The sequence below is a fragment of the Aulonocara sp. 'chitande type north' Nkhata Bay genome, linkage group LG12 (assembly GCF_057382095.1).
Source record: "Aulonocara sp. 'chitande type north' Nkhata Bay isolate Kocher_YH1m ecotype deep benthic linkage group LG12, A_spYH_male_GT1.1, whole genome shotgun sequence".
Taxonomy (NCBI): Eukaryota; Metazoa; Chordata; class Actinopteri; order Cichliformes; family Cichlidae; genus Aulonocara; species Aulonocara sp. 'chitande type north' Nkhata Bay.
Window position 1 is genome coordinate 29,372,509 of NC_141355.1, and position 27,103 is coordinate 29,399,611.

The 27,103-nt window shown below is 40.3% G+C and overlaps 3 protein-coding genes and 2 long non-coding RNA genes across 7 annotated transcripts; 2 read left to right on the plus strand and 3 right to left on the minus strand.

Annotated features, from left to right (window-relative positions):
- The first annotated feature begins 287 nt into the window (after positions 1-287).
- On the plus strand, positions 288-9,110 carry LOC147317683 (uncharacterized). The gene is made up of 4 exons (XR_015131873.1): positions 288-933; positions 3,221-3,302; positions 3,801-4,121; positions 7,020-9,110. It is a non-coding gene; the product is annotated as an uncharacterized LOC147317683 (long non-coding RNA).
- Positions 350-13,587, minus strand: LOC147317684 (uncharacterized). 2 transcript variants are annotated; one of them, XR_015131872.1, is made up of 4 exons: positions 13,268-13,587; positions 9,150-9,222; positions 769-948; positions 350-684 (listed from the first exon to the last, which is right to left on the minus strand). It is a non-coding gene; the product is annotated as an uncharacterized LOC147317684 (long non-coding RNA). The 2 variants fall into 2 exon arrangements; XR_015131871.1 differs by having other exon boundaries at positions 350-948; positions 13,268-13,586.
- A 788-nt stretch (positions 13,588-14,375) lies between these two features.
- rpl6 (ribosomal protein L6) lies at positions 14,376-17,130 on the plus strand. Its single transcript, XM_086314942.1, has 6 exons — positions 14,376-14,543; positions 14,646-14,744; positions 14,979-15,122; positions 16,483-16,531; positions 16,669-16,853; positions 16,949-17,130. The coding sequence occupies exons 1-6, from the start codon at positions 14,400-14,402 to the stop codon at positions 17,099-17,101; spliced, it is 774 nt and encodes a 257-aa protein (XP_086171068.1). The 5' UTR covers positions 14,376-14,399; the 3' UTR covers positions 17,102-17,130.
- A 1,596-nt stretch (positions 17,131-18,726) lies between these two features.
- Positions 18,727-20,879, minus strand: dynll1 (dynein, light chain, LC8-type 1). 2 transcript variants are annotated; one of them, XM_086314943.1, is made up of 3 exons: positions 20,723-20,879; positions 19,832-19,970; positions 18,727-19,141 (listed from the first exon to the last, which is right to left on the minus strand). In XM_086314943.1, the coding sequence occupies exons 2-3, from the start codon at positions 19,961-19,963 to the stop codon at positions 19,004-19,006; spliced, it is 270 nt and encodes an 89-aa protein (XP_086171069.1). In that variant the 5' UTR covers positions 19,964-19,970; positions 20,723-20,879; the 3' UTR covers positions 18,727-19,003. The 2 variants fall into 2 exon arrangements, with proteins under 2 accessions (XP_086171069.1, XP_086171070.1); XM_086314944.1 differs by having other exon boundaries at positions 20,727-20,867.
- Positions 20,880-21,547: 668 nt separating this feature from the next.
- On the minus strand, positions 21,548-26,969 carry polb (polymerase (DNA directed), beta). The gene is made up of 14 exons (XM_086314941.1): positions 26,749-26,969; positions 26,384-26,441; positions 25,277-25,343; positions 24,854-24,928; positions 24,667-24,725; positions 24,487-24,536; positions 24,134-24,185; positions 23,951-24,005; positions 23,789-23,861; positions 23,637-23,707; positions 23,466-23,552; positions 23,268-23,335; positions 22,814-22,953; positions 21,548-22,642 (listed from the first exon to the last, which is right to left on the minus strand). Exons 1-14 carry the CDS (start codon positions 26,807-26,809, stop codon positions 22,548-22,550), a joined length of 1,011 nt encoding a protein of 336 aa, XP_086171067.1. The 5' UTR covers positions 26,810-26,969; the 3' UTR covers positions 21,548-22,547.
- Between the last annotated feature and the right edge of the window lie 134 nt (positions 26,970-27,103).

Here is a 27,103-nt window from a genome sequence, read left to right on the forward strand (position 1 = left end):
AGGTAATTCTCTACCAGCATAGCTGTAGCTCCAGGCGGACCCAGTAAGTCAGATAAGGACACTCAACTTTCTTTGGCCTAAACCCACAATTACACAAAATACACACACTGTATACACAATTGGTTAGGTTCCCAGAAAGCAGGAGTGGAAACATCTGGAACATGTTGTTGTTCTTAGCCATAGAAGGGCATGAGGAAGGACAGGAGAATTCTTCTGGAATTCTTCTGACGTCATAATGACTATAAAAGCTTTCTGTCTTTGTGCAGACGAAGAAGAAGTCCGGCTCTTCCCACACTGTATGGCACTGTGTGTTTTTTAATAAAATACTTTATTGACTCACTATGGACTTTTTCAGTCGTGTGTCTCTTCCTCAAATTTGAACCATGACAAAGAAGAAGCACGGGAGCCGGAACCCGGTTCTGGCCCGGGGCATTGGTCGCTACTGCTGGTCTGCTCGCAGGGCTATATATAAGAAAAAGACCAAGACCACTGAGACCAAGAGGCAGACCTGTGGTGCCATCCAATTTTTTATTATTGATCAAAGACATGCCACTTTTTCTTTGTCACTTTTTTAGATGGTAATTTGTTTTGCTCCAGGTGGAGAATAAGAGTAAGGCTAGACCGAAGGCTAGTCATCAAGACTGTTGGAGGAGACAGCAGCTCAGCAGTGGACACGATGGTGATCTGGAAGACGACAAAACAAAGCAGGTCAATGGGTCAACCATTACAGTGAAGACCAATGGGTGACAGCACCAGAAACGTCAGAACCCTTTAGGTGGCTTAGTTGGTGGCTTGCGGCGATTGGCAGGTGGCCTGCTACAGCGTGGATTCATTGGTGGCTGGCAGCAATTGAGATGGAGACCCTTGGGATACCCTCGACAGGTGGAATCCACTCTGGTGTTGTGGCAGGCAGCGGCGTGGAGTCCATGGCAGGTACTGGCATGTAGTCTGTGGCATGCGGCAGAGAGAGACCAACAGGATTGGTCCAAGAAGCAACGGGTGGTGTGGCATCCGAGCGCCCCACAATGCAATTAACATGCAACATGAAAGCTATAACAAAGGTGGACATTGAGGCAAGAATATACTTGTTGCTCTGTCTGTGCCTTTTCGTCAGAATCGGGGAACCCGGCATTGTTTTTCGTAGCTATTTCCCCCTTTGCCGGGTTTTGGAAATGGTGGTGTTGATATTCATGAATGAAATGCTCTCATCAATCATCGAGTATCACAATTTAGGACCTTCTCAGATCGCTTGGAAGTGTGGCTGAGGAGGTACTAAAAAGTATCTGGTACCAGGTACTATGACCAAATAGAAAACCCAGAAAACTGAGGCAAACGAAACCGAGTCGATCTGAGGAGGTATTTATGGAAATGGGGCTATAGCAACAGAAAATCATTATGTGGACTACAAGTACCATCACATCATGTAAACAACGTAATTACGTCAACGCCATTGCCGAGCGTCCTTATATACATCACATGCCCAGGTGTCGGTCTTTTTTTGATAGCAAAGGTAAGACAGCCTTGCCTTCGTGTTACTGTGAGAAAGAAATCTGCTTTCATCCGTGTTAGAGAATAAAAAATATTCTCTCCAACTATCATGAGACAATTCTTTATGTTTAGACCATACGGTAGACATCATTATTGCCAAGATTTATTCGTCATGTTACTGTAGATATGTTTAGATTTACAGGTTTAGGCCGCCAGCTAGCCTCCGTACAGCCTGTAACGCTAGCTAGGCTGGTGGTAGAAACGTGTCGTCTTTCTTCAGTCCTCTGTGTTATTCATTCAATTAATTCGCTGTCGGTGTTTGGGTATTTCATTAAACCATAGAAATTTTAAGAAATTTATTTCATCTCAATGAAAATGAAGAGGAGAAAGTTGTGTTAAGTTGCTAATGGTTAGCTAGCAATACTTGTCATGGTCAGGGTTGTCAACTTAGCAACTTTCTCGCTATATTTAGCGAATTTTCAGACCACCTTAGCGACTTTTTGTACTAAAGAGCAACTAGCATCAAATCTGACGACTTTTGCTGGTGTTATTGGAGACTTACGATGACTTTTTGACATGAAAGTATCGTTTTTTTGACACGTATCGCTCTTACTCTCAACAAGCAGTGGGTGCTGCCGTGGGCAGTTGCTACCATACTGGATCCATACAAGAAACACGATCAGTACCACGCATGCGCAAATCTTATGTCACTTCCTCTCTTTGCCAATATTGCAACAGTTAATGTATTTGAATGATACGGTTAGCATCCAGTTAGCTCCTAGCATTTCTCAATCCGGTTGTTCAGTCTGACGTCACTAGCCGTGTCTGGGTCTAAACTCCGCTGCAGGTCTATATATCAAACGATCACTATGGCATTACTGAGAGTTGAAAAACTGTCTAAAGTCTTTCATCTTTAATAAAATGATCAGCGTTCTGCTCTACCAGGTGTAACAATTGAGTTTAACATCCAGGCATCCATGAAAACGGAATTTATGACATTTAACGGAGTTAGAAGTTAGCAGGAAGTTAGCTCGCTAGCTTCTATCTAAATACAATATAGCATGTCCTGACTGCAGGGTTTTGGAAAAAAATTAAAACTTACAGCTCTGCTATCACTTCCAGCATAAATGAAGACAGAAAACTAAACAGCAGTGACGTTTGTAAGGTTACTGAAGTTGGGCTAGCTGGTATATAATGATGTGCTACGTGACCGCTAGCGACACAGCTATGTTAGCATAATATGAACAAGCTAACTTTTTTTCCACTCGATAAAAGTTACTGTGAGTGTTCTCGGTGGTCAGGAACAAATGTAATCGCATGGCAGGATGCTGTAAAAGGACCAAACTTCAGCCAGGAGAACAACTGAGATAATCCATCCACAATACGAGGTTAGTCATTAATATACTGCTGCATGGGCTGGGTTGTAGTTACATCCTAAGGTTTTAAAAACGAGCTTAAATAAATGATTAGCGGTAATAAAAGCCGAGGGAGGTCAACAGGGATCACTGACTGTTTTAGGAGCTTTGTGAGATCAAATAGAAGAAAATACATAACATTAAACATGTTAACAACACAAAAGCCATATTAAACGCAGACTACTTTAGACCCGGAAGTAGGATTCGTCGCGTCATCACTGAACAACCGGATAGCTCTGCCTTCTTTTCGACTGCCCGGGACATCTAAACAATGGATAATCTGTATACAAACAAATTCATGCTTTTCTCCTCAACAGAAAGCGCCTTGACAACAGTGCCGTAAAATAAAAAGGCTCTGAATTTGGACACCCCGCTGTTTACGGATGGGCAATAATAACGGTGACATTTAACTTATTTTATCTGACAAATAAACATTGTAAAATGTATGTAATATGTATACCCCCCCCCAAAAAAAAATGCTAAAAGAAAATTAATTTGTAGTTCTAAATGTATTCTAAATGCGTTTAGGGTGTTTTTCTACTCACTTTATGTCTCTTCCACCATGTTATTTCTCTGGCCTACAGTGTTAGTTACAATTACATAAGCGCAACCAATTATGCATTTTCTGCATTTGTGATGGCTCTTTGGTAGCAACCAGCCAAATCAGTTTCACAGTATTTTATAGTTTCTTAGTATTTACTGGTGATTATTAAAAATTTGTTCAGAAAGGCTAGCAGCACTACAGCTTAGGGTTTGCGCTCTTAATACTCGCAGGTTACAATAGTTGAGACCAAGATGAAGGCAGACCTGTGTTACCACACAAATGACTTAATATTGATCAAAGACATGCCACTTTTTCTTCGCCACTTGTTTTGATGATAATTTGTTCTGCTTCAGGTGGGTCTAGGGGTCGACCATTACAGCGAAGACCCATGGATGACAGGACCAGAGGCCAACGACAGAGCGAAGGCGGGACCTTTCAAGTGGCTTGGATTGTGGCAATTAGCAGGCGGCCAGCGGCAGGGTGGATTGGCAGGTGGTCTGCTGCAGTGTGGATTGGTTGGTGGCTGGCATCCTTTGGAGGATTGGCAGGGGGATTCCAAGCTGGTGTCCGCGGCAGGTGGAGGCGTGGAATCCGCGGCAGGTCTCGAGGTGTCTGTGACAGGCAGCGGAGAGGGACCAACTGATTCGGAGTGGAGTCCACTGCAGGTGATTCTGGTGAGACTATTCTTTCTAATGCAGTCTTAGGATATTAATGACAAGCCACACTGTTGAAGTAGCAATGCCTCTGTAAGCACACTGTAACATCATGACATCAACAATACTGGACATAAAACCTGTCTTCATTCTGCCCTGTACTCTTGCCAGCAGACAAGTTAGGAAAATATAACATTTGAATACAGAGTCAGAAAATAATAGGGCTTTGGAGTTGACGTCACGCCGCAATGCATTATGGGAGCGCAGCGCCATTTTCGGGGTCTACGAATCAAAACAAACACACTGTGTTGGAACGAAGACTACAAGAAAGATGCTTAAAAGCAGCTCAAAAGAGAATGAACTGTATAGAGACCGATTGCGTCCAGAGGCGAAGCAGCGGTACTTACAGAAAATAGCGTGCATTGGAAATGTGGACCCGTATGAAATACGGCCGTGGAGTAGAAACCCTGAAGACCAACCGCTACTGATGTAGCCTGACATATTTTCGTACCTTGTCTGTGGAGTCAGAGCGTACAAGTCGTCATTCAAACAAAGGTAAGTCAGCTTGAGTACTGCATGTGAAATGCGTTTGATTTCCCTGCAAACATTCAGATTAGTGCAGCATAAATTCATTCATGAGGGGGAAATTACAGTGAGAACATGTGGAGGCTGTTAGGTGGATAACATAGTGAGTTCAGTGCATTGATGTGACATTGTCCTGAAGGATTGTTATTCTTTACGGTTAAAGAAATTGCACTAATTTATTCATATTTATTATAAATAATCCTAATTATACATCTTGCTTCCATGTTTGTATCCTGTGTCACTAAAAATACATTTTATTTTAGTTTTATACATTGATTAATGACCTGCAGAATCTCCTTATCATATTAAGTGATTCATAATTGTCACTTTATGCTTTCTCCATCTTGAAAGTGATTACATCCTTGCATTACATACTTTAGGTTCATTTTCTGCAGGTAGGTTTCTGACAGAGAACAGGCAGATTTAGAATATAACATGCAGCGTTCTATAGATGAATACATAAAAAAATGAAAAATTACATGTATGTGCTAACTTTCTAAACACTTTGTTACATTTATGATAAAGTAGATAAAACACATTTACGTCGGCCTTGGCTCATTAGTTCTTGTCTTTAAATGAACTTTGTCTGTGTGTGTTTCAGGTACTGCACTCTCAAAGACTGAATGAACCAGCATTGCAGCCATGGGTCACTGTGAGCATCACAGGGAAGGTTGAAGCAGCCCACTGCAGCTGTATGGCCGGAGTCGCAGAGACCTGCAGCCATGTCGCTGCTCTTCTGTTTAATGTAGAAGCAACAGTGTTGATCCGTGGCACAAGGACTGTTACAGATGAACCTGCTTACTGGGTTTTGCTGGGTAATGTGACCAAGATACAGCCAGAGATTGGCCATAAGATAGACTTCTCCTCTTCAGCTGCCTAAAAAAAGGCTCTTGATCAAAACATAAACAGACCATCCGTATTGAAAGGTAAAAGGAGCCATCCTCAAAAAAGGAAAATTCCACCTGCTACTGTGGAGGAGTCTAGATGTATGCCTGTAGTGCACTGCCGTGTAAATAATTTGCATTTACTGAATATGTACTGACTGAGTACCACTGTTCAAAAGTTGAATAAAGAAACAAACTAATTTTTGCCTCTTTTTTATTTTTTTTATTAAAACCACCTTATAGAGCATCACATCAGTAACAGTGTAGAATCCATGTCATTTATAGTTTACAAATGACAAAATGTTTACACAAAATCATGAGTGTTTACATATCACCCACTACTAACATTACTTTATTTACTGTATCTTTTGAAAAAATACAGCAATTTTAACAGCACAATACTTAAGAATATTTAACAGGAGCAGGTTTCATTTTCCCTGGTTTTATTATCACACTGTTCACCAAACGCAGCAAACCTTCACCATCTTATCCAGGAGGGTCACCTCTTCACCCTCACATGGAAGAAGTAATCTGATTGGCATGGTGGTATGTTTGAAGCAGGTCCCTTGTGTAGTGCTGGAACCCAGTCACGATGTTTCATCCATTTCATTGGCTGGTTTGCTGCAATAATGCCAAATAATTAGCAACTCTATAAATAGAAGGTAGTCCTGCAAAATCACTCAGTAGGATGTTTGTTCTAATTTGCTATGACCTCAGAGCGCATAGAAAATAAAACTAATAGGCTATAAAGAGTGATATGAACATATTTAGAACTTACCGGAATGAAAATGTCTGGAGCACCAACAGATATTTGGAGATGGAAGAGAACTGCACGTCAGCTCGTCTCACAGCTGCTATCCAGGCTAGACGCCTTCGTTTGGTAACATCGATACACGAGCTGCCTCATGTTGCTTCCAGGTTGGGAAAGAATGAAAAGATAAACCATTTTCAACCTTATTCTCTTGCCGGTCGTGTGATCGAACATTGCAACCGACCACACAGCAAATACGAACCATGGCTGTTGTGTGTGACTTCGCTCCCTTTTCACTTGCGCTAGACCCCCAAAATGGCGGATCGGGCCAAAATCCTTTCCACGCCCACCCCCGTGACATCACGCTCCAAAGCCCTATATTAAAATGTGTGATTATAACTACAGGGTGGGCCATTTATATGGATACACCATAATAAAATGGGAATGGTTGGTGATATTAAAGTCCCATTTGTGGCACATTAGTATATGTGAGGGGGCAAACTCCTCAAGATGGGTGGTGACCATGGTGGCCATTTAGAAGTCGGCTATCTTGGATTCAAGTTTTGTTTTTTCAATAGGAAGAGGGCCATGTGACACATCAAACTTATTGTTAATGTCACAAGAAAAACGATGGTGTGCTTGGTTTCAATGTAACTTTATTATTTCACAAGTTATTTACAAGTTTCTCTTTGTTCACAGCCATTGACATGTCGAAGAGGTTAACACGTGAGGAGCAGATCGAAATTGTGTTGGTATCTGGTGAATGCAGTAACTGGGTCATTGCAGCAGATTTCAATGCAAGACACCCTACGAGACCACCCATCCTGCTCTTGCTCTTGACGAAGGCGGTCGCACTTTTCTCCTCTCCTCCTCCTCTCCCTTAGCTTCCCTGCTTAGCCTCTTATGTCCTTGTCTAGTCTAGTGTTTTTTGTATTACTTTTCCCTGGAACACTCTCTCACAGTCTGTTCTCTAAAACCTAAAAGAGAAATTATGGATTGGATCAACTGGTCCCTAAATGCAATTGACACCCCTTTCTCAACGAGAAGTTTGGGCTTGGGTGAGCCTGAGTGCTGAAGATATCTACCTATTCGGAACCATGGTAACAGGGTTCTGGCTGATCGGAGCTGGCTTGGCCCTGACTTATCGAAGAATTAAGAAAGCGGAACCGGCTGTTCAAACCCCCACAAGGCTGCCCGCTGAGATTGAAACGATGGGAAGAGGCGTGAGTTTCTCAAAATGGGCTCATTGAGTGCAGCACGGATAAGATCTTGGAAAGGCTACGGCTGCTGTGAATACTCAGAATAAGATCTCTGACTGCAGACTGGATTACATCTCGGAAGGGTTAGCTCGGAATAACATCTCTGAGCGCAAATTGGATGACATCTCGGGGAGGCACACTGTCGTGAGTTGTCAGAATCGGCTCCTTGAGCACAAGAAATGACATCACAGAGCACAAGTATGGCGAAGCTCGCGGCTCTCCAACGGGAGATTGAGAGACCAGTGTTGGACTGTAGAACTGCTTTGAAATTCATATGAGCTGTTCGTACTAAAGTAAAAAGCACCATCACTTCATGCAGATACCCTCTCGGCGCCAGCTGCGGTCGCAAGGCTGGAGCCAAACAAAAACACCCTGATAACGACTGTGTTTAGACTGTTCCTTCCCATTCCATGCAAGGCCACCTGGGTTGGCTGGAAGACTGTTTACTTTGCCTAGCAGGGCGAAGGACACTGTCTCAGCTGAACTCTGGACACGCACACACATACATATACACTGATATGCACACACTCATCCCCCCTCCCTCTCCAAACGCCTTCGACGCTTATTCCCTTCCAATGCTGACGGTGGATCAAGGAGCCCAGCGCACAGGCTGCAGGCCCGGATGTACTGTCTAAATCGGCTGTCTCTCACCCTGCTGTAACCCTAATTTCCTTTGGGATTAATAAAGTATTCTGATGATAAGAGATAAGATAAGATAAGATAAGATAGAAGATAAGATAGAACTTTATTAATCCCTCGGGTGGGTTCCTCTGGGAAATTCGACTTCCAAAAAGCACAGCAACGACCGAAGTTACAGTTACAGAATTGTTATATATATATATATATATATATATATATATATATACACATATACACACACACACACACACACACACACACACACATATATAAATACAGAGACAAATATAAATAAAATATACAAAGGGGATAAATAGAATAAATAGGAATAAAAAATAAAAAATTACCCACCCCTGTTGCTTGTCATGTGTTTCTTTGGTGTATTAAGAGTTTTTTCATGTGCTATGTGCAGAAGTGTTTTTTTCTGTTCTCAAACTGATCTCCCTGTTGGAGCTCAGTCTGAGGGGAGTTATTTTTTTCTCCTTATCTTTCCTCATGTGGTGCCTTTTCCATTGTTATACCTCTCTGACCTGTCTTCCCCATGTGATGTTTTGTGTAATGTATGGTCGGAGGGTAAGATGGCGCCGCCATTGCGTGCAATAGGTCTGCAGCCTTATGAAATTTCCCCTTGTGGGACTAATAAAGGTATATCAAATCAAATATCACAGACTTTAAGGCCTTTATAATCACAGAGCATACAGAGAAAAGTACTAAACTGAATCAATTTCAGCTTTGTTTCTCATGATGTATATTGTATTAATAATTAAATTTCATCATCTGTGTCTTTACCAGGGCCGTGCAGAGAGGTTTAAAGGGGCGGGTGCTCAAAGTTAAAAAGGGGCACATTGAACCAGGCTGAATAACAACAACACACATTCATCAAGAATCTAATATGGACAACAAGGCAAAGCAAACGTAGCCGATTTTTTACCTGATGGGTACAATGTTGCTGTTGAGGGGTTGCTGTGGATAGTGCTGGAGGGCAGGGCTGTGTTGATCTGAGACTGTAGACAGTAAAAAGTCCATAGGAGAGATGGTAGCTGATTAAACAAGTGTCATGAGATAATAACAAAATGCAAAGATTGGTGACAGCGCTTGGAACCATAAGGCAACAAAAAACTGTGAGAAATAATTTAGGCTCTGCCTGTGAATCACTCTTTGCTTCTCTTCTTTCTTCCATCCCTTTCATTTCATATATCACTCTCCACTTGCTGTCTATCTGAGAACAAGGCACAGCTTGTTATTGCAATAAACTATAATCTAATTATCCACACCTAACAACTCTTGCACTTAATCTATAATTAAATGATGACAGAAAAATGTTATAGCACTGCCTTTAGTAGCCTCACACAGCTCCTACTATTTCCTCCTCATGTCCTTACCAGGCATGTCTGGACAATGTTATATCATGAGTAATAATTTTAAAAAATCCATATACATAAAACACACACATGCACACACAGTGACATTTTAGACCTTCTTCAGAATACTGTACTATGGGCATCACTGTGCTGATCCAGAATCCTTACATTATTATTTATTACTAGAGCTACAATAATAAAGCAATGAGGAGGGGGAAGTAATAAATATGAAATAATGTCATTATGATGATTCCATTTGTTTCACTATCCACTCTGTGCAGGGGCAAAGCTTATTACATTTTTAAACTGTAGAGATACAATCATTTTACTGCTGTAAAATCCAAATTTTGTCTTATTTAAAATATAAATCTAATATAATCTGCTTCCTGGGGCGATCGTGGCTCAAGAGTTGGGCGTTCGCCTTGTAATCGGAAGGTTGCCGGTTTGAGCCCCGGCTTGGACAGTCTTGGTCGTTGTGTCCTTGGGCAAGACACTTCACCCGTTGCCTACTGGTGGTGGTCAGAGGGCCCGGTGGTGCCAGTGCCAGCCTCGCCTCTGTCAGTGCGCCCCAGGGTGGCTGTGGCTACAATGTAGCTGCCATCACCAGTGTGTGTATGGATGACTGGATGTGTAAAGTGCTTTGGGGTCCTTAGGGACTAGTAAAGCGCTATATAAATACAGGCCATTTACCACTTAATGTATGTTCTTTAAAATACAGCGTGTGTTTTTTAAAATATTATAATTATAATAATGCATAATTATGTGGACATGCATATTAGATCGTTTTTAGTGAAATATAATCCCTCCAGAAAGGCAGGAAAAGCTCTGTAACTTACTTTAAAACTAAATATGTTCCCTAAAATGGTGACAGAGCTACAGACCCATGACAGCCTTACACAGGTAGCCAGCAGCTATGACCAGCACTACATGTGCAGTTAATAAAAGGACAGGTAATGTTTGTCACGCTGTTGCACACACAGTACGCTCATTTGTTTCAGTTCGTCAGTTGCAACAAGACAATAAGCTAATACTCCTGGGTGCTATACACTACAGTGTACGCTGTACACCTACTTACTGGTTTTGTAGCATCAGTCTGTGTCTCTGAGTTAACTTGTGTTTCTCCTACAGCTCCGGACCGCAACAAATGCGCGTGCTCTTTGTGAGCTCGTTCCCGGCTCGTAACCAGCGCGTTCTGCCGTCAAGGGCGATCATTGGTTAAATGTGATCATGTGACTGATGCAAGTCAGATCCTTTTATTTAGCGAAACTGTGATTAATAGTTAAATATTATTGTTGAGGGGCACAGACAGGACTCCGCACGCACACACACATTAAAAAAATAATAATAATTTTTTTTAAAAAGTTGCCTCAACAAAAGGGCACTTTGGGCACCCATCAGGAAAGGGGCGGGTGCTCAAGCCCCTCTAGCCCCCCATCTGCACGTGCCTGGTTGGAACAACAAAAGTGATGGTTTTGTGTGGTATATGGGGTACAACGATAGTGGGTCCATTCTTCATCAATGTAAACCTCAACGCCACTGGATATTGGAACTTGCTACATGATGATGTGTTTCCCTCTTTATGCACTGAAGCTGGCACGTTCCCTGAGTTTTTCCAGCAAGATGGTGCACCACCACATTATGGGCAGTGTTGGGGAGTAACGGAATACATGTACCGCCGTTACGTATTTAAAATACAAAATATGAGTAACTGTATTCCGTTACAGTTACCGTTTAAAAAGGTGGTATTTAGAATACAGTTACTTTGTTGAAATAAATGGATTACACAGCGGTACTTCCCTGTTTCATATTGTCGCGGGTCAGGACTGTTTGGGTTTTGTTTGACAGCTGTGATGTTCTGTTGTTCCAGGCAGCAGCGTTACGGTTGCCATGGTTACAGGGTGACTCTCTCTCTCTCTCTGCGTGTTTCCTGGGTGAGAGAGCGCCTTTTTGTTGTTGTTGTGCTAAGTTAATAGGCAGAATGCTACAGGTATAGCTCTAAAGAATGTAGCATCATAGGCAGTGTAGTCCGTGCTGCAGGGAGAATGGACTGCCATACCCGTTATGTGTCTGTGAGCACGAGGACGGAAAAAAAGGAAAAGTACGAGCTGTCATCGAGCTGGAAGCATGTAAATATAATAATAACCACTGCAGCCAAGAAGAGTGTCTGATGAGCCCAGTTGTAAGTAAGCTATTAAGACTCGACTGTACACCGTGTTCGTGTTTTCCTCCAAAAACAATAAGTTCCGTTGGAGCAGCCTTTCAACGCCTCTCTCTGTCTCTCACAAGCAAAGTTGACCCACACAACAAAGTAAAGCTATTTTTCGGCTACGAGCTCGACACAGAACGCACCGTATTAGCCAGAGGTCCCTTTACTACGGTTTGAAGCCACAGACCTTCAGTAACAGTAATAAATCACAGCAATAGTACATTCATGTAGTTGTAAACAGCATGATAATATATTAAGTTATCCAAAGTATTCAGAATACGTTACTCTCATGGAGTAACTTAACGGGATACGTTACAGAATACATTTTGGGCATGTATTCTGTAATCTGTAATGGAATACATTTTAAAAGTAACCTTCCCAACACTGATTATGGGTGCCAGGTCCGAGCATTCCTAGATGCATTGACAATCCAACACAATGGGCAGCACATTGAACACATTTTATATGTGGTCAGAAACTTGTAAATAACTCATGAAAGAATAAAGTTACGTTGAAACCATGCACACCTTTGTTTTTCTTGTGACATTACCAATAAGTTTGATGTGTCACATGGCCCTCTTCCTATCCGGTTGTTCAGTCTGACGTCACTAGCCGTGTCTGGACCTAAACTCCAAAGCAGGTCCATATATCAAACATCAAACGATCACTATGGCATTACTGAGAGTTGAAAAACTGTCTAAAGTCTTTCATCTTTAATAAAATGATCAGCGTTCTGCTCTACCAGGTGTAACAATTGAGTTTAACATCCAGGCATCCATGAAAACGGAATTTATGACATTTAACAGAGTTAGAAGTTAGCAGGGAGTTAGCTCGCTAGCTTCTATCTAAATACAATATAGCATGTCCTGACTGCGGGGTTTTGGAAACAAATTAAAACGTACAGCTCTGTTATCACTTCCAGCATAAATGAAGACAGAAAACTAAACAGCAGTGACGTTTGTAGGGTTACTGAAGTTGGGCTAGCTGGTATATAATCAGGAAAGTAGTGTATAGCACCCAGGAGTATTAGCTTATTGTCTTGTTGCAACTGACGAACTGAAACAAATGAGCGTACTGTGTGTGCAACAGCGTGACAAACATTACCTGTCCTTTTATTAACTGCACATCTTGAGGAGTACTCCTCAAGATGGTTTGCCCCCTCACATATACTAATGTGCCACAAACCGGACTTTAATATCACCAACCGTTCCCATTTTATTATGGTGTATCCATATAAATGGCCCACGCTGTAGTTTTAAATATAGTTATTTTTTTGTGGTACTCTGATGGAGAATGGTCTAAACTCGCCTATGCTACATAAGCTCCTTTTCCATTCGAACCTATTTGGGCCGACTCGCCACTAGACTTGGATCAAATGTTTTTCCATTACAGTGTAGTACCTCGAAATGTGCATGGTCTCGAGGTGTAATTAACATGAAGATGAATGCAACAACAAAGGTGGACGTCCAGTCAAGAATATACCTGCTGCTCTGTCTGTGTCTTTTCGTCAGACTCGGGGAACACGGGATTGTTTTTTGTAGCCATTTCCCTCGTTGCTTGATTTCAAAAATGGCGGTGTTGATATTCGTGAACGAAACGCTCTTATTAATCATTGAGTAACGCCTGTGACCCAGCCAATCGGTGGCATGCAGTCTGACAATGTCACAATTTATGACCTGCTCGGATGGCTTGGAACTTTGGCAGAACAGGTACTAAAAACACCTGGTACCAGGTGCTATGAAAAACCGTGCCGAGTCGATCCGAGGAGGTATTTGTGGAAATGGGGCTATAGCAACAGAAAATCATTATGTGGACTACAAGTAACATCACATCATGTAAACAACGTAATTACGTCAACGCCATTGCCCAGCGTCCTTATATACGTCACATGCCCGGATGTCGGTCTTTTTTTCATAGCAAAGGTAAGACAGCCTTGCCTTCGTGTTACTGTGAGAAAGAAATCTGCTTTCATCCGTGTTAGAGAATAAAAAATATTCTCTCCAACTATCATGAGACGATTCATTATGTTTAGACTATACGGTAGACATCATTATTGCCATGATTTATTCTTCATGTTACTGTAGATATGCTTAGATGTGCAGGTTTAGGCCGCCGGCTAGCCTCCGTACAGCCTGTAACGTTAGCAAGGCTGGTGGTAGAAACGTGTCGTCTTTCTTCAGTCCTCGGTTTTATTCATTCCACTAATTCGCTGTCGGTGTTTGGGTATTTCATTAAAACCTGGAAATGTTAAGAAATCAGTTTTGTCTAATTGAAAATGAAGACGAGAAATGGCTGGTTAGCCCGGAAAGTTGCTAACGGCTAGCCAGCGTTACTTGTCATGCTTCTGCATTTATGATGGCTCTTTGGTAGTAACCAGCCAAATCTGTTTCATAGTATTTTATAGTTTCTTAGTGTTTACTGGTGCTTACTAATAGTTTGTGCAGAAATGTTAGCAGCACAACAGCTTAGAGTTTAAGGTCTTAATACATTGCTGTTCTGCTGTTGTTAGTGCAATAAACCTAGGAACATATTCCCATAACATCACTGTGGTATCATAAATCATTGCTCATCTGAGACCCTAACAAATATCTACCATATTTTTGCTTTGTGTCAGATGGCAGAGGGAGACAAAGCTGCCAAGAAGAAGCACGGGAGCCGGAACCCGGTTCTGGCCCGGGGCATCGGTCGCTACTCCCGGTCCGCTATGTATGCTCGCAGGGCCATGTACAAGAGGAAGACCAAAACCACTGAGACCAAGGTAAGGGCAGACCTTTGACACCACACAAATTGTTTAATAATGGTCAAAGGCATGCCACTTTTTCTTTGCCACTTGTTTTGATGGTAATTTGTTCTCCTTCAGGTGGAAAAGAAGATCCAGGCTAGACCCAAGGCCACTGTCGTCAAAACCGTTGGAGGAGACAAGAACGGAGGCACTCGTGTTGTCAAACTGCGCAAGATGGTGAGTAATGCATATACATTTGTCCTTTCTATTAAGATTTGTTTTATGTAGGTAAAATTTGGAATTCTGTCTGTTCAAACACAGACACAGTTAATGCACAGTGTTTTTAATAGAGTATGTTTATTGCCTTGTGGTCATGTTGTGGTTTTTTGGAGGCAAACATTTGTCCATAAAGTTTATATATTGACAACAACATACAACAGCAATCTAAAGTTTTATTTTCTACTCCGACAGCCCCGCTACTACCCCACAGAGGACGTGCCCCGTAAACTGAAGAGCCATGGGATCAAGCCCTTCTCCCAGCACAAGAGGAACCTGCGTGCCTCCATCACACCAGGAACTGTCCTCATTCTGCTCACTGGGCGCCACCGTGGAAAGGTGACAACAGTTTCTGGCATATGCCTCAATAATGAGTCAGTCTCATCAATTAGCAGGAGCACTTGCAGCTTCACACAGGCTGACTTTTTCAGGCTGTAGCATCAGTTGATGATGTCACATTACAGATGAATATTCTGTTTCAATGTCACCTGGTTTATCTTTAGTGGAAAGTCCACTCTGGGTGTCATAAGAGCAAGGATCTTGCTTTAGGACCAAATCAGCTCTGCTTGCCATAAGTTAAAACTTGCTGGAATCACGAGGTGTTATATTTATTTATTTATTTTTAGGTATTATGTAATCAAAAAACAAAACAAAAACTGTCACCCATAGAAGACTTAGTCAACCCCAAAGGGCATAGTCATGAGTTTTGTTAATGTTGGTCTTGTATACTGAACCATAATGGACACTTTTGTTTTTCAAATGGACAGAAATGTCACTGGAAGTTAGATTGGTACCTATTTGTGGTTCCCTCTAAGGCCCATCCTGAGCCATGAAAAATTTAATATCGTGTAAATCTGTTGGCTTTGTTACTCTAGAAGAGCAAAAACAAATCCTCCACAGTTGGAAACTGCCTTCATGCCGTATGAAGGATCCATAGCAGTGATAGCTTTGGTGTCGGTCATGTTTTGTTTGCAATTCATAGTTTAGTTCATTATAGAAGAATTTTCATAGTAATATTAATGAGTTAGTTTTATAGGGCTAGCAGGCAGTTCATGTCAAATATAAACTACATTGAACGTGAACTGCATCACTGCATGAACACGCCAGTGAAGCACTCAGTCTACAGTTAATGGACTTTACCAAAAGAACCCAAGCTGAGGCATATTTCAGCAGTTTGCTAATGATCTGTTGAGCATTATTTTCTGCCATGAATTATCATAGAACTTTAATTTAAAAAAACAAACAAACCAGTGAATAGATGCAAAACACATGGTATCAGATACATTTTTCCTGAAAATAAACCTGCTGAAGGTTGCTTATCAAACACACTGGGTACATCACCATAATCACACCCTCACTACCACAGACATTGTCGCTCCTACTCTTGAATGCTGCATGGGCGAGTTATGGAAGCGAGCGTTCCCACACACTTCAAACTGCGGCTGACCTAAATAATGCTTCAGCTGTGGAACTGAGAGGCAGAGAGGCCCTTCATTAAAATTAGGAGAGCACGTCAAAAAGATTACTTTTCTCCAATCTTAATAACTTGGCATTAAAGCCGACTGAGGTTATTAAACTGGTCTACCCACTACCATAGTTAAAATGGTCTTATTCATGTTGACACAGGATATATGGAGCAATGGATGCCGTAATGTTAATTCTTAATTCTTTAATGCTTAAATTGCACTTTTTATTTCAGCGCGTGGTCTTCCTGAAGCAGCTCTCCAGTGGTCTCCTGCTCGTCACTGGTAAGGATGGGTTCTTCTTTAAATACTGTCATTACTTCACAGTTATGCACATGGCAGTAGAACCTGTAATAAATTAAATTACAAAAAAGATGTTGAGCATCTATTAAACTCTTGTCATCTTTGTTTCCTTTGCACAGGCCCTCTTGCCCTGAACAGAGTCCCCGTGCGCAGGGCCCACCAGAAGTTTGTGATTGCCACAAACACCAAAATTGACATCTCTGGTATGAAGATCCCCAAAACCCTCAACGATGCCTACTTCAAGAAGAAGAAGCTGAGGAGGCCACGTCACCAGGAGGGAGAAATCTTTGATACAGAAAAAGAGGTAATATATATATATATATATTCTGAATTTTTACTGTACTGAAAATGAGCTTTTGGATTAAAAACGACTGACTCGTTGGTTTTCTTCACGTACAGAAATTCCAGCTGACAGAGCAGAGGAAGGAGGACCAGAAAGCCGTTGATTCTCAGCTGTTGCCCCTTATCAAGAAAGTACCTCAGCTGCAAGGGTACCTGCGCTCTTCCTTCTTCCTGTCTAATGGCGTCTACCCTCACAAGCTGGTTTTCTAAATGTGTTGAAATAAACAGTGACCGCTTCATGCCATGTCTCATCTGGTTTTTACTTAAATTCTTTGCATATGGTCCTTAATAATTAACCTGGCCAATTCAGTAGCACATTGTAATATACATGTCCATCTATATGGGTCAACTATCCAAAGCAACAAAGGGTGGAGAAGTATCAGAAGTGATGTGATTTTAAAAACATAGTAGCAACAATGAAAGCGAATGTTTACCAAGGTGGTTGAGGCCAGCTATGTTTGTGGTTTGGAGACTGAAACAAACACTGAAGACAGGAGATGAGGTTGATGAATAGGATTAGGGGTGAGTTCAACCTATGGACAACTCATGTTGATTGGCTATGAGGTGAGATCAAGATGATATGGATGAGCAGAGAAGTGTTCTAGCTGTACTCTTAAGGGGTCACTACAGTGGATAATCTCTCCATATAGCCTTTTTGTTTTGCGTGCACTTTTCATCCTCCTTGGTCTCATGTTTGGCACAAATTTAACAATATATTCTCTCTCTCCTGGCATTAATGTCTTGCCTCTTATGTTCTCCAAACTATTCACCCTGTCTTGTATACGATACACCCCTCCTTCAATCTTCTGGTTGCTCTCCTGACCAGGAAAAAATCTTCACCTGCAACTCACCAGAATTTGAAGCTTGAGCCTACAGGGGTGTGGAAACTCCAGACCACAAGGGCTGGTGTCGTACAGGTTTTAGATCTCAACACATTTGAATCAAATGATTAGTTCATTACCAGGCCTCTGGGGAACTTCGAGACATGTTGAGGAGGTGATTTTACCATTTAAATCAGCTGTGTTGGATCAAGGACACGTCTAAAACCTGCAGGACACAGACCCTAAAGGCCTGGAGTTTGACACCTGTGAGCTACCAGGTGAGTGGAAGGACAAAGAGGTCAATGAAAAGGGAGGATTCAGGATCAACTGATTAAGCCATACTAAGAGCTTTATGAAGAAGATACGTTTTAAGCCTAATCTAAAAAGTAAAGATGGTGTTTGTCTTTCTAATTCCAAACTAAGTTGGTTCCACAGAAGAGAGAGCTGAAGGCTCTGTTTGGGATGCTGAACAAATGTTAAAAAGCAATTCTACATATGAACATTTGAGGACATAATGATCAAAGTCATGGGTGCGGTCAAGGTAATGTTACTTAAAGTAAATGTAGACATTTCTAAGACTTTTTATGACTTAGTACAATAGCCTCACTTTTGTGTCAATTTAGAATAAAACCCTAAAAACACATGTACTTCAATTTGAAACATCTGGCTTTATGATTAAAGCTAGGCGTCACCTGAATAGTAATGGATATATATGCAATGTTTTCCCGCTTTATCCAAGGATAATGCATTGGAACAGAACCCTGTGACTCATCATTTAATGGATTTAATGAACTGAAAGACGCTTTGTCATATCAAGACCTGAGGAAGCACAGATTGGAAACCGCTCATCCTGTACAAATGTAACCCCATTACACCATCCTGGAAAGAGACTGGGAGTGGCACAAGTCATGATCATCTTGTTGATGGCGGGGTTATAGATGTGGCCTCAGTATGCAAGATAGTCACATTAACCAATCTGAAAACTGAAATTGAGTGAAATGACCACAGCAGGCATTGGACCCAAACAGCTTAACAGCTATACTTTAATTAAAAAAATGACATGTCTAATGTAACAAGACAAAAATAAATACAAGTGTTTCATCTCTTTAACATGGCCACGTTTTAGTTTTTAGTTTGTTTTTTTTGTTTTAAATCTTCAAAAACAACAAAGTAGAAAGCAGCACAGAAAAAGGCAGCGGCCCCTTGCCAAGGAATGATAAGTGCCTTTTGTGGAGTCAGTCCGTATTGTATATGGTCAGCTGGTGTCGGGAAAACGCTTTCCCCTCCCCTCTCAGCCAGACTTAAACAGCAGAATGGCCACCTGACCCAAGTAGAAGTAAATGAAATGCTTCGTCTCATGAGTCACGTAACTGCCAAAGTTCCTCCCAACGATGCAGTGCCAGGTTGGGTTATACTTCTTGTCAAACTCCTGAGTGGAACAAAAAATAAAAAAAAAATTTTTTTTTTAAAAAAGTGCACAAATGTTAAGCGGGTAAGACAATGCCTGCAAATCCTATATAAGACAAGGTGATGGTCAAAAGTCTTGTTTTTTTCCCCCCTCTCAAACAGGTGAAGATTTCTTGCACTGATTACATTGTAGTAAAAATTATCTGACCAGATCATGAACCATATTTTCAGATTATTCTTTAAAAAAAAAAAAAAAAATCAAGAAATCCAATTTAAGCCTCCCCCCCAATCATTGGGCAGGGGTAACGGAAAGCACTGAATTTGGAGAAATACACTGGGTGGCCTAGTGTGACAGCTAAGTTTAGATGACATTTTCCACCCATTCAAGGTAAAATATCTGGTCAGATACAAACATATACAAAAAGAGCTGCAAGAAATCACTGATCCCAAATTCCTTATGATATTGGTTTCTTTCCCTACACCACAGAGCTAAAGAATGTGGGCATGAGGCTTCTGAAGGACAGACAGTTCGAGAGGAACAGGTTTCCTCAGGAAGAGAGGAAACAATTGCAAATACCAGGCAGGGTATGTAACTTGCAATGATGCACAGGATGGTTGAGTGCAAAAATAGCCTCAGTCTTCCAGATTTTGCCTGCATGCTTAAGTACAGCCTAGTTTGTGCTTTTTAAAAATGTTTTCTGTTTAGCTTTACCTTTTTAATATATGCAGCGATGTCTTTCTCGATATTGTACTTCTCCAGGGCCTGAGTGGCACACTCCACGGCGTCCTGCTGCATGTCCTCCGACATGTCGGCATTTTTGATCACTGCCTTTCTGTCAGACATGGTTGCCCTGGGAAACCAAAACACAGCGGTGAATTCATCATCCTCACAGGCACACTGGCACGCACACAATACCGCTGACTGGAGAGCCTGAGCATCCTAAGAGTCCTCATCATTGTCTGACTCAAGCCTTTAACTGCTTCAAGACTAGCGACAGAATAAGAAGGGGAAAAACGCCTATTTTAGTGACGACGCCGGTATTACATAATACCTGATACATAATATTTGAGCTAGCTTTTTCTACGAGTGTTGCATAACTTCAATCAGCTGCAGGCTCGCTGGACGCGCGCTCTGCGTAGTTTCTATGGATACGCAGGACATTGCGATTATATAGTCTCACATTTTCCGAGATTTCAGCCACAAGCCTGTGAAATCAGACTGCACAAATTAAACCACATTGCTTCAACTGCCCTACGTTAGAAAACAGTGAGAATGGACGCCTGTCGCTATCTACTTCGGGGCATAAGTTATCAAAATAATACATCCACAGCTCCCGTTAAAACGTAACGTTTGTCAAAAACAGTACTTAATCTGAAGTAAGGTGTCAACAGGAGAGTGGTTTCCTAGCAAACACATGGCCACATGCACAAGCGATGATGATGCGTTAATTAGCTCAAGCACCATAACTAGCTGATCATTCATCCCGAATAAGAAAAAATGAACAAACATCAGTTAACGTTACACGCAAACATCACGGCTTCAGTAACATTTGCAAGATATTTAATTAAAATCAAATTTCTGCATGCGAATTGGTTGATTTACCTACTAGTCTCTCGTATACTGTTTCTCTAGTTTTAAAGAGATGACCGCTCCTGAAGTGACAACTCCCGCGAAGTGGTTGACACAAAAGTAACGTGGGTGTGTAGCAGTAAGAGACTGCTGGCTCGACGAGTTCCGATTGGCAGATATTAATGCACAAAGCGCCATCATTGGCTGACTCGGGCCTATCTTGCTGGTATTTCTGCTTGCATTTTATTTCAACCCATCATGCCTTGCGGTTGCTGCTGTTGCCGTGGCAATCGTTGTAAATAACTTATACCACTATTAAGATGTACAACAAATTAATTTACCTCTTTTACAAAAAAAATTCACAATTAAGTTAAAAAGTTGTATTTTTCTGTCGTTTAAATTAATTGTTTTGTAAGAGAAATAAAAAACAAACCAAAAAACTTAATGCCAGAGTACTTGAAATTTCTTTCTAGTCGTCTTATCGTCGTTACGACATTATTTTTAATGCCAGAGTAGCATAAGAAAAATAATATATCTCTAAATTATTCACTCATATTTACATTAACATAATTTAACTTAAAACCTACGAAATAAAAACAAACAAAAAAACAAAAACAAACCTGTTGTATATAAGGGGGAAAAACAAACGAACACAAATAGCCCATAGAAACAGTTTTTGGTAAATGCGACGTACCTGGAAAAAGTTGCCTGCAGTAAACAAACCATAATCGTTGAAAATATGGCTTTCAGCTTATATCCCAAGGGTTATGTCATGAATATGGTATATGAACTATTACCTAGTGATTTACATTAGATTTTAAATGTTATAATAAATATAAATAAATAAAAATACAAATATGGTTTTTGTATTGCATTTACTACACTCATACATACAGAAAATGAACAATTTGCATTAACCTCACAGATCCTTTTTTTCTTAAATATTTTCTGACACGTTTGCGTAAACATGTAAAACATATTGTAAGTTGTTAAGTTTTATCTTAATTCAAATATTCAAGTTTTGCATCTTTAGTCTATCCCCTTTCAAAAACAAAGCGTTGAAGATATGATTGTGGTAACCTTCACTACATAGATTTGTTTCACACAAAATAGATTACTCAACTCTACCAGTGCAGTCACACAGCAATGGAGTAAAACAAATATACAAACGAAAACCCCACCAAAACAACTAATTTGTCAAAAGATTTCAATGCCAATTTTGTCCCAAACCAGTTGTATTTGTAAATAACCAGCCTAGCCTGTGAATCATAAATTCCTTGCATGTTCCCTTATAATTTCCAATTGGTCTGCCCAAAGTAGAAAACAAAAATACAATAATATATAAAAAACTATAATTTAAAAACCTTGCACAACTAAAGCAAAGTGTTAAAGAGCACTGTTGTCGAGGGGAATGCTCTGATGACCACAGTCTTCATCGTTTGTGATGCTGAACAAATGTAACAGGAGCCAGTCAACAGTAATTACTTCTTGCAGGTCATTATCCTTTTTTTGGCTTATCAAAAATTAAAAGGTACATATGAGGTAAAATAAAGACATAATAAATTACTAATGAAGATGATTTTAAAAATCTGTTTAAAAACTGATGCAAATGCCTGACTGTGAAGAATTAAACCTCAGGTAATTTTTCTTTCAAAGCATTGTCATGTTTATATCATAATATCATGACTGGGGAAGAAAATTAAAACAAATTAAAATTGTTTCACATTATTTTCTATAAATGTCATGGCTAAGCAGGGATAAGAGTAACACACCAGGAAACATTTATTTTTTTTAGTTCTTTTCTTTTAGGAGAATTGTGGCTTTAATTCCAGATCTAACTGTAAAGCTGTCCTTTGCTTCACTCGCTGCGATCCTTCGGCTCTCTGTATTTGTACTGGATGTAATCAAAGATGTCTTTCTCACTATTCACCAACAGAGGCTCCCCTGCCATACCTACAACAGAAGCACAAAGGAAAACAGCTCATGTTAAAAGCTTATAGTATGAATCACTGGTTGGTGATGAATGATATATATGTTGCTCAGAGCTAGAGAAGAGTTCAGGAAATTCCGTTTGTTTCCTGTTGTTTTAGTCGTTGTTGTTGTTTTTTTGGAACTAACACTCACCAGTGACCCCCAGTGGTCGTATAGTGTACTCGTTGAGAGTGAAGCCCTTCTCCAGTGCGTGGGTCCTCATATTTTTGTTGAAGATGTCACTGCCAGTAAAATACAAAACTCCACAGTAGTACTGATCCTTGGGAATTAACCTTTGAGAATAAATAAAAGACTGTCAGTGAGCAGGAACAAACTACATGTTAAAATATCAAATACAAAAATAGGGTTGCCTCTTTACTGTCTGTGCTGAATAACTGGGAATGCCTGGTACTTGAAAAACAGTACTGGCATTGTTTTAATTACAGCATCACAAATAGATCCCATAAATACACAAAATTAAACATAAGAGCATAGTGCTTAATTATGATTACACATAATCTTGACAAAGAATCCTGAAGCAACAAAATGAATCCCATGAGCCTGTATAAATGTTTCAAATGTAAATGACCAATTTAAAGAAGGGCACCTAATGTCAATACGTCTGTGAAGGTATTCCTCGTCATCCTCATCATTCTGCTGCAGCTGGCAGACTCCCTAGAAAAACAAGATCCAAAACATCATGACCACAGTCATGCGCTACAGCGACTGGGTGCAATTACAGTACTAACTACATTACAAATCAGTACCTCCTTCAGTAAGACAGAAAATAAACAAGATGCCTCACCATGAACTTGGTGTCTCCTTTGGACAGTGTGTCAGTCACAAACCCGATGGACTCCAAATGCTCAACCACAGCATGAAGGAGTTTTGGCTGCAAAACAGAAACAGAAGAAAAAATAAGATTAAAAAGACATGTCACCCTGTAATTAAACTGAGTGATGGAGTTAAGTCTTACCTGCTTCTCAGTCTGAGAGGTGTAGTTTGGATGGGTCAGCAAAATATCAATATCACCACTCGATGCAGCACCTGGAAGTTATGAACAGTATTAAAAAGGCTCAAGTGGTATTGCAACCTAAAACCTATGGACCAGTAACTTGATAAGAATACCTCTCCTGTAGCTTCCACAGATTGTTCCAATATATTCTTGATCAACTTTCTCCAACTCTCCAAGAATAAGAGTCTGGGTAAATACAAGAAATCACAGTGTAAGGGCAGTCTGTATGAAAAAAAAGCATGTAAAGATATTAGAAATATAAAAATCTTGATCACCTCCATCTTTTCCATTTCAGCTCTTGGAATCCTTTTCTCAAACTCTTCAAAGTACCTAAAGACAGCAAAAAACAACTTTAATATCTGAAACATTTTTTCAAAATATTTAAAATACATCAAACCATGATCTGGATGACCAAGAACCTACAAGACAACATCTGGAGAACATTTAGTCACACTTACTTCAGGCCAATCTGTTGATGATGGTTTAGCTTGCGCTCGATCTTTTTCAAATCTAAAAAACAAACAAAAAAACAAAATCAAGAATCCTTCTCATTGAAATTTATTCTATATTTACTTATTTTTTGGTCTTTGCCTTTTTTTCTGGATTGTAAGTAGAGAGGACAGGAAATTAGAGAGAAAGAGAGGGAAAGAAATGCAGCAAAGGGCCACAGGTCAGCTTGAACCTTGCCTGCTGTGTTCTAGCCATGTGGCGTGTGGTTGCCTGCTCACGGCACTAAGCTAAAAAAAGAAAAAATTATACTAACCACACAAAATATGTATCAATTTTAATTTGAGGCAAATGCTACACAAACCTTCTAAAGTCTTCACCCCTTCTTCAACAAACTTCCTTGCAGCAGCAGGTCTGAAGTGAACATAAAGCACATACAATGTTACAACAGAAAGTGAATAATATACTTGGTATATTTTAATTCTGAATATGAACATATAATTTTTTTTATCATAAGTACAGACTGAACATCCAAACAACATACCCAATTCCAGTAACTCTGGTGAGGAAATTGATGGAAGAGCTAGTGTCATCGTTTCGGATCTGTTGGAAGATATAAATGTAGCGCATCAGTCAGTGTAATAACTCAGTACATATACATAAAAATAACTATTAAAAAAATATTTTTACAGTGTGACATCAGTAATGTGATCTCACATTCTTAGACTCACCTTTTCCAGTTTCCTAAGTTTGCCAGTTTGCAGAAACTCATCAATCTTCTCTGCTATTTTAGCTCCAACACCATCCTGTTGAAATGTGACAACAATCATGAGGCTGCTGCTCAGCAGTGTGATCTGCAGTGATTATGTAAGATGTGCAGAGAAGCTGTTGACAAACAGGCTACAACAGAGGCCATCACATAAACAGCAGCATGAGCACATTAGTGGTAGACAAGATAAATAATGACGGGGGTGCTGCCAGGTTTAACAATGTCTTAAAGCACATGGAGAGGATCAAAGATGATCTCTGATTTGACAACATGCAAAGAGAAATCTGCTGTCCTATATGCCAATTCTTTTGTTAAGAAAGAAGATATTTCTTTCATTTATATTTTTTATCTATCAGTCTGCCTATGACAACATATACATACATACCAGTTTCTTGGCCTCTTCTCCATTTTTGATTTTGTGAGGGTACTTAGAAATCGTAGATGCTGCTTTCCTAAGCACAGAAAAAAGGGACCATGTAAGTCTTAGCAAAAAACATATGTAAAATTGAATTAGGCCACTTTTTCTTTAGGTTAATTTCTTTTAGATCATAAGTGTAAACATGACAATGCTATTCTACTTAGTGTATTGTATATTAAATTAACAATGTATCATGTACACCAAGCCAGTGATACAGCATACAGCAAAAACCTAATCATAAATCCAGAAAGTTTATCCTGCACTCGATGCTTTTCTGGTGGACTAGAACACTAGATCATACTTCTCCTATTATAGTTTATCTTAATTGGCTACCTGCTAAATACAAAATCAAATTTAAAATCCTTTTAAGTCCTGAATGACTGGACTCTAGCCTATTATTTCAGCAGAGTCCTTCACTCTCGGACTGGAGGCTTACTTGGCTTACTGGACCCTAAATAACAAAGTTGTAAAGACTTCAGCCATCAGCCCCTTTCCAGTGGAATCAGCTTCCAGTTTATTACTGAAGAGACAGTCACCCTCTCCACTATAAAACTTCCTTTTTGATAACGACAAGGCCTGCTCTGGGGCTTCCCATGATTCAGTTAACCTCTTTTAACACTTTATGTGTTATATACCACTAATGCATGTTATGATTCCTTTTTTACCACCTCCAAGTTCCTGTTGTTGTAAACAGGTCACTACAGACAGGCTCCCCGAACCTAGTTCTACTGGAGGTCTTTTTGGAGGTCCCCCTGTTAAAAGGGGGTTCTTCCTGTGAAGTGCTGCATATCCGATCATGTGGGGTTCACTCTAATAATGTAGTTTTTAGCAACTAAAAAAAAAGGAAAAAAAATAGTTATTTCTCTTAACTCTAAGTGTTTTAAAGAAATTCTAATTCAATAAAATGTTTCTTTTAGCATGAGTCTATTCTTAGTCATATAAACGCTGTAATCTTTAATATGGGGGCGTTGTACTAACACCATCATTGATGGCTGAGTGGACGTAATACACTTGAAACGCTTGTTTTATGAAGACCAGTGACTGGGACAGGTTTTCACATAATTATGAACTTACCTGTATGCATTGTATTTGTGTATTGCTCTGTTGACATTTTTCTCGTAGTTGGCCAATTCTGGAAACAGAGGCAGTGTTAGGACAATGCAAGACTTCACATTTCCCTCATGCTAGTTTAATCTTCTGCCAATTCAGCTGAAGGTAGAAGGCATTTAAATGACAAGGCAGATAGCGAGCGAACCAAATCACACGTGTAAGTAATCCAGATAACTAGATCCAACAACTACAACTCCATATTTAAAATATTTTGATACCCGCTACTCGTGCAAAGTTAGTTTACCAGCACGGTGGGTATTTTTATTCAATAACAGAACCCAACTTCCATGCTAGCTACGGTTAGCTGAGTTCAAAAATCTCTTACGTACCGACGAGAAAGTCTGTTATTCCCTCATTTAGCGACTCCTGTGGCGCTTTCCTCTTGCTCATTTTGAATCTGACAGTCTCTCAAATAAACGCTGGAAAGATATATGAGCGTTTATGTAGGCACAAGAGCCTGAAGCTCGTTTTATTTCCAGCTAGCCTCCTACTAGCAGGTTGGCTTAGGCTAGCTCTCACGCCAAACAATGAACGATAATGTAGAGGGGGCGGGGCGTGCGTAAACCGTCATCGTTAGCCACGGCGTTCACATCTGCTTCAACTAGTATAATTATAGTATAAATGTGACACAAAATGAAACGGAACAATCAAAATTTACTGAGTTCTAGTGTGTTTCTCTATTTA

Coding starts and splice junctions, on each gene's coding strand:
- rpl6 (XM_086314942.1), top strand. CDS start 14,400: ATGGCAGAGGGAGACAAAGCTGCCAAGAAGAAGCACGGGAGCCGGAAC. Junction 14,544..14,645: donor CCAAAACCACTGAGACCAAG/GTAAGGGCAGAC, acceptor GTTCTCCTTCAG/GTGGAAAAGAAGATCCAGGC. Junction 16,854..16,948: donor TCTTTGATACAGAAAAAGAG/GTAATATATATA, acceptor CTTCACGTACAG/AAATTCCAGCTGACAGAGCA.
- dynll1 (XM_086314943.1), bottom strand. CDS start 19,963: ATGTCTGACAGAAAGGCAGTGATCAAAAATGCCGACATGTCGGAGGAC. Junction 19,142..19,831: donor TCGCTGCATATATTAAAAAG/GTAAAGCTAAAC, acceptor TGTTCCACTCAG/GAGTTTGACAAGAAGTATAA.
- polb (XM_086314941.1), bottom strand. CDS start 26,809: ATGAGCAAGAGGAAAGCGCCACAGGAGTCGCTAAATGAGGGAATAACA. Junction 24,726..24,853: donor AACTTAGGAAACTGGAAAAG/GTGAGTCTAAGA, acceptor ATCTTCCAACAG/ATCCGAAACGATGACACTAG. Junction 24,006..24,133: donor CATCAACAGATTGGCCTGAA/GTAAGTGTGACT, acceptor TGCTGTCTTTAG/GTACTTTGAAGAGTTTGAGA.